At 33.1% G+C, this 6432-nt stretch overlaps 1 protein-coding gene across 1 annotated transcript; it reads left to right on the top strand.

The window, feature by feature from the left end:
* Nucleotides 1-4211: 4211 nt before the first annotated feature.
* Nucleotides 4212-5689, top strand: LOC133870302 (spermidine hydroxycinnamoyl transferase). The gene is made up of 2 exons (XM_062307394.1): nt 4212-4959; nt 5085-5689. The coding sequence occupies exons 1-2, from the start codon at nt 4212-4214 to the stop codon at nt 5687-5689; spliced, it is 1353 nt and encodes a 450-aa protein (XP_062163378.1).
* The last annotated feature ends 743 nt before the right edge of the window (nt 5690-6432 follow it).

Below are 6432 nucleotides of genomic sequence, written 5' to 3'. Positions count from 1 at the left end.
GCATCTCAATAACAAATGACCTAACAAATCACGTAACACACACACACACACATATTTTATTATCAATTAAGAAGATTGTGTCATGTTATCTTCACAACTAAAATTCAGACATTTTAAAGGGAACTACCACACTCACGTAAAAGTCATTTCAGCAAACAGCTTACACCATTTGCGGCAACCGAATGAAACATCTTTCTTTATTTAAGGAAGACTAATGCTACTCTTTTACATACTTATTTTATATTGGTTGATGTACTTATTTTATATTGATTGACATGACATATTTAAGTATACTACATCAAATAATTTGAAAATATTCAGAAATGGATATGAATAGTAATATTACTCTTATTAGTTTTAGTTGAGTAATGCCGATAGAGTAATGATTTACGGTGTAAAATTGATAAGTATGATCATTATTATAAAAAATCATAATTATCTACTAATAATACTAATATCATATGTTCATACGATCTAAGTATTATCATATGCTAACGTATTAACATGATCTAACAATCTGTATGATCTTAGATCTTGGATCACGTGAAGTAATGATTGTTAAATATTTAATGATAATACTTATAACATATAATAAAGTGATTACATATCATATGCCACAATATTATATTATTATGTGATCCAATAGTCCAATTATATTACATTAATAATATGATTAAGTATCTGGATTGTCATTATATCATATGACTAATAATTAAGTATTGATATTATTCACTTTTACTATTTTATATACACATAACCAATTAATATATACCGACCAATGATCATTGTTTTTTGTTACTTAATTTATGCTTACATATAGGATATTGTTTATTAATATACAATATTATAAAAATAAGTTATACATTAACAAATTAATATATAAATTATTTTATATTGTATATATATATATATATACGAGTTGATCCTTATACGAGCGGGTTCATGACCTTTAATCGAGTCGAGCCGAGTTTATACGAGTTTGCAAAATTTAATAATCGAGTCTAATTTCGTGTTCACAAGTAACTCATTTAATAATCGATTCGAGCATAAATCAAGTTTATTCGAGTCAATCTTAAGTATGCTCACTAGTAGCTCAGTTCGTTTACACCCCTACCTTAAAGAGAGCAAGATATCCGTACCCCGACCAAGTTTATGGGAGTTATTGATCTATTTCTTCAAAATTTTATTATTAAAAATTTTCTATATACACAAATACATTAAATGTTATTATCTATCCTAAATAATAATTTTAAATTATTTTATAAGCGGTGTAACCAACAAAGTGCACATCTTTCAGCACATTATTTTTCCTTATTGACCACCCTTACATTTTTTAGCCTCCCGTGTACTCCTATTCCCTCCAACCTTTCAAAGCATCTCAATAACAAATGAGCTAACAAATCACGTAACACACACACACATACACACACACACACATATTTTATTATCAATTAAGAAGATTGTGTCATGTTATCTTCACAATTAAGATTTAGACATTTTAAAAGGAACTACCGCACTCACGTAAAAGTCATTTCAGCAAACTGCTTACACCATTTGCGGCAACCGAATGAAACATCTTTCTTTATTTAAGGAAGACTAATGCTACTCTTTTACATACTTATTTTATATTGGTTGATGTACTTATTTTATATTGATTGACGTGACGTATTTTAAGTATACTACATCAAATAATTTGAAATTATTCATAAATGGATGTGAATAGTAATATTATTCTTATTAGTTTTAGTTGAGTAATGTCGATAGAGTAATGATTTGCGGTTTAAAATTGAAAAGTATGATCATTATGAGTAAAAAATCATAATTATCTACTAATAATACTAATATCATATGATCATACGATCTAAGTATTATCATATGATAACGTATTAACATGATTTAGCAATCTGTATGATCTTAGATCTTGGATCACGTGAAGTAATGATTATTAAATATTTAATGATAATACTTATAACATATAATAAAGTGATTACATATCATATGCCACAATATTATATTATTATGTGATCAGATAGTCCTATTATATTACATTAATAATATGATTAAGTATTTGGATTGTCATTATATCATTTGACTAATAATTAAGTATTGATATTATTCATTTTTACTATTTTATATACATATAACCAATTAATATATACCGACCAATGATCACTGTTATTTGTTACTTAATTTATGCTTACATATAGGATATTGTTTATTAATATACAATATTATAAAAATAAGTTATACATTAACAAATTAATATATAAATTATTTTATATATATATATACGAGTCGATTCTTATACGAGCGGGTTCATGAGCTTTAATCGTGTCGAGTCGAGTTTATACGAGTTTGCAAAATTTAATAATCGAGTCTAATTTCTTGTTCACAAGTAGCTCATTTAATAATCAATTCGAGCATAAGTCAAGTTTATTTGAGCCAATCTTAAATATGATCACTAGTAGCTCAGTTCGTTTACGCCCCTACCTTAAAGAGAGCAAGATATTCGTACCCCAACCAAGTTTATGGGGGTTATTGATCTATTTCTTCATAATTTTATTATTAAAAATTTTCTATATACACAAATACATTAAATGTTATTATCTATCCTAAATAATAATTTTAAATTATTTTATAAGCGGCGTAACCAACAAAGTGTACATCTTCAGCACATTATTTTTCCTTATGACCACCCTTACATTTTTTAGCCTACCGTGTACTCTTGTTCCCTCTAACCTTTCAAAGCATCTCAGTAACAAATGAGCTAACAAATCACATAACACACACACACACACACACATATTTTATTATCAATTAAGAAGATTGTGTCATGTTATCTTCACAACTAAAATTTAGACATTTTAAAGGGAACTACCGCACTCACGTAAAAGTCATTTCAGCAAACAGCTTACACCATATGCGGCAACCGAATGAAACATCTTTCTTTATTTAAGGAAGACTAATGCTACTTTTTTACATACTTATTTTATATTGGTTGATGTACTTATTTTATATTGATTGACGTGACGTATTTTAAGTATACTACATCAAATAATTCGAAATTATTCATAAATGGATGTGAATAGTAATATTACTCTTATTAGTTTTGGTTGAGTAATGCCGATAGAGTAATGATTTGCGGTATAAAATTGATTTGATAATTGAGCGGGAAGTGTAGTTTTACTCGCGTAATGTTATACACCACACTAATATCATAATTTTATCCAATTATGCTCGCATGACATGATCTATTTACCACTGGATATTTTTTTAATAAGGTTGGAACTTTTTTATGTTTATTAATATCATGCCTATTTTATATTGGTTGACGTGAAATATTTTAAACATGTCACATCAATCATTGTTAAATAATCAATAGATGGATGTAAAGAATATCATTACTCATATTATTTTTAGTTTAGTAATGCTCAGTAATGAGCTGCTATGAGAAGTTGATGTGATACATAGGCATGAAGAGTAACCACTATGCTGACATGGTAAGATTTATTAGCCAATGGATATATATATATATATATATATATATATATATATATATATTTCATAAGGTTTGATTCTTTTTTTTTTTTTTGTTTTTTTTTTGACATGTCCACACAAGAGGGGGGGGATTCGAACTAGTGACCTCCGCTTTATGAGGCGTGGTTTCCAGCCGATTGAACTACCCCTTGAAGAGATAAGGTTTGATTCAGGAGCTATTAGACAACGCTACGTTAACATAATAAAATAGAAGTGGGATATTGGTATAGTATATAAAATTACTCATTTTGGTTTTTGTTTAAGGCCCAGCTTCACACCCATATATATCACATCGACTGATATAGCATGTGTTTTAAGTGGCATCTCATATTAACTGCTTAAAGAAAATAAAGTGTTAAACTACTCAAAATATGCAACGTCAGCCGTTGGAGCACGGGAAAAATAAAGATCAGAATAGCATTACCCTTCTTATTTCTAGTTCTTTAAGTAATACTGATATTCCCACCAGCTTACGAGGAATAAATGTCATAAATAAATACGAAAGAATAACATTATTCTTACTAGCTTCTCCGGGTCGTGGCTAAGAAGGAAATCTCACGCCACAACCTTCGCCATTTGGCCTTTAAAAACCAACAGAAATTCAATCACATAAACAACCAATCGTTCCCACGTTTTCTCATCTGGCAGAACTCGAACTGATCTTTAAGGAAATAATGGTGGTAAGCTTCAAGGGTTGCTACACAGTGAAGCCAGCAGAGGCAACATGGAAGGGTCCCCTACCCTTATCAGAATGGGATCAAATTGGCACCTTAACTCATGTTCCCACAATCTACTTCTACCGCCTGGCGCCAAATTGGCTTTCACCAGCTGACACCATTTCCAATATCCTTAGAGACTCATTGAGCCGGGCATTAGTGCCTTTCTATCCACTAGCAGGCCGTGTGCGGTCGATTGGCAGAGGCCGTCTCGAGCTTGACTGCAATGCTGAGGGGGCTCTGTTCTTTGAAGCTGAATCTGAGGCAAAACTAGACAACATTGACCACTTCTCTCCATCTCCAGAGTATCATTACCTTGTCCCAACTATAGACTATAGCGTCCCAATTCATGAATTGCCATTAGTGTTGGCGCAACTCACCAGGTTCAAGTGCGGGGGCATTAGTCTCAGCATAATGATATCACATACTGTTGTCGACGGACCAAGCGCCCTACACTTCATTTCTGAGTGGGCTACGCTTTCTCGGGGCGAGCCATTAGGGACGGCGCCATTCCTTGACCGTAAACTGTTGCGAGCTGGGGATCCCCCGACTGCTCCGCCGTGCCTCGATAACTCGGAGTACAGCTATCCGCCAGTGTTGCTAGGGCAATCCGACAATGTAGAGGAGGAAAAGAAGAAGAACACGGTTGCCATGCTAAAGCTTTCCAAAACCCAGGTGGAAAAGCTCAAGAACATGGCAAATGATGGTACGTAATGTTAAATCACGCTTGCTTGTCCCAAAAACTTAACTAACACTCCTTCTCACTTGTTATGATTTTTGATTCTGATGCTATAGATGATAAATTTAATCATTTAATTAATATTCTAACAGATAAAAGTAGTGATAGTTGCCGTGATTACACTCGGTACGAGACGTTGGCAGGACATGTATGGAGATGTGCATGCAAGGCACGTCAACAAAAAGATGAACAGCCTACGGCATTAGCTGTTTGTATGGACTCAAGGAACCGCACGAATCCGCCACTGCCACGAGCGTATTTTGGCAATGCAACGCTGGATGTTTTTGCTACAAGTCATGCGGGGGAGTTGATGTCCAAGCCATTAGGCTATGCTTCAAGCAAGATAAGACAAGCTATTGACAAAGTGACTGATACGTATGTGAAGTCAGCTATTGAATTTTTGAAAAATCAAGAGGACTTGACACGGTTTCAGGAGCTTCATGCCTTGGGGGGCACGGAAGGGCCTTTCTGCGGAAACCCAAATCTCGCAGTAGTGAGCTGGTTGACGCTGCCAATCTACGGCCTTGATTTTGGCTGGGGGAAAGAAATATACATGGGGCCGGGAGCGCATGATTTTGATGGAGACGCACTACTCCTCCAGAGTCCTGATGGAGATGGATCTTTGATTTTGGCGTTGTGTCTGCAAGTGGCTCATATGGATGCGTTTAAGAGGCACTTCTATGAAGATATCATATAATTTGTAGGGGAAAAGAAAGAAATAATAGTATCGCATGCTTCTGAAGTTGACAAAATAGGAAGAGAAGGTAGAAAAAAAAGTCATTTTTAAGAAAATAAGCCTATATGCATGATATCAATTAAGAAATTTCTTGAATAAACAAGTATACAACGATGCAGTTGACAAGTGTGGTGATTTGGAAAAATTCCAGTTCTGAATCAATAATTCATATCACAGCTTCTATTTCACAACATAAATTAAGACATTACAGCGTAAAACTTATTGTTTATACATAAACACTTGATATGCCATACGTGGCATTAATACAGTCTACAAAGACTGACTTAGCTCAAGTCTGGACTCCATAAGCTTGAGATTCCTGATTCACCTCAATTAAAGACATCTAAAGACACGTACGGATTTTCTCAAATCTTCCATACGTGCGAGTTCTATAATAACATCTATATAATTGTAGGGATACCGCAATTACATAGGCAGAAGAATGAGTCAAGATCTCAATACGTTTACAAATCACTAACCTTTTATTATGAGCCTTCTTTTAGAAAATATCTCTAATATGCGTTTATAATAACAACTACATTAAGTTTTCAAAAAGAAGTGTTGTTCACATTAAATCATAACCGATAAGATAAGCACCATAGAGTTGTTTAGTAATATATATAGAAATCTTCTTATCTATTCCTTGGTATTTTCCCCACATATATGTTAAGCAATCCATAAACTCATTATACATTTACATGTGC

This window comes from Alnus glutinosa, chromosome 6 (genome assembly GCF_958979055.1).
Source record: "Alnus glutinosa chromosome 6, dhAlnGlut1.1, whole genome shotgun sequence".
In the NCBI taxonomy this organism is placed as follows: Eukaryota; Viridiplantae; Streptophyta; class Magnoliopsida; order Fagales; family Betulaceae; genus Alnus; species Alnus glutinosa.
Note: the sequence above shows the minus strand (reverse complement) of the source record. Positions and strands in the feature narration are given on the sequence as shown.

Coding starts and splice junctions, on each gene's coding strand:
- LOC133870302 (XM_062307394.1), top strand. CDS start 4,212: ATGGTGGTAAGCTTCAAGGGTTGCTACACAGTGAAGCCAGCAGAGGCA. Junction 4,960..5,084: donor CAAGAACATGGCAAATGATG/GTACGTAATGTT, acceptor ATATTCTAACAG/ATAAAAGTAGTGATAGTTGC.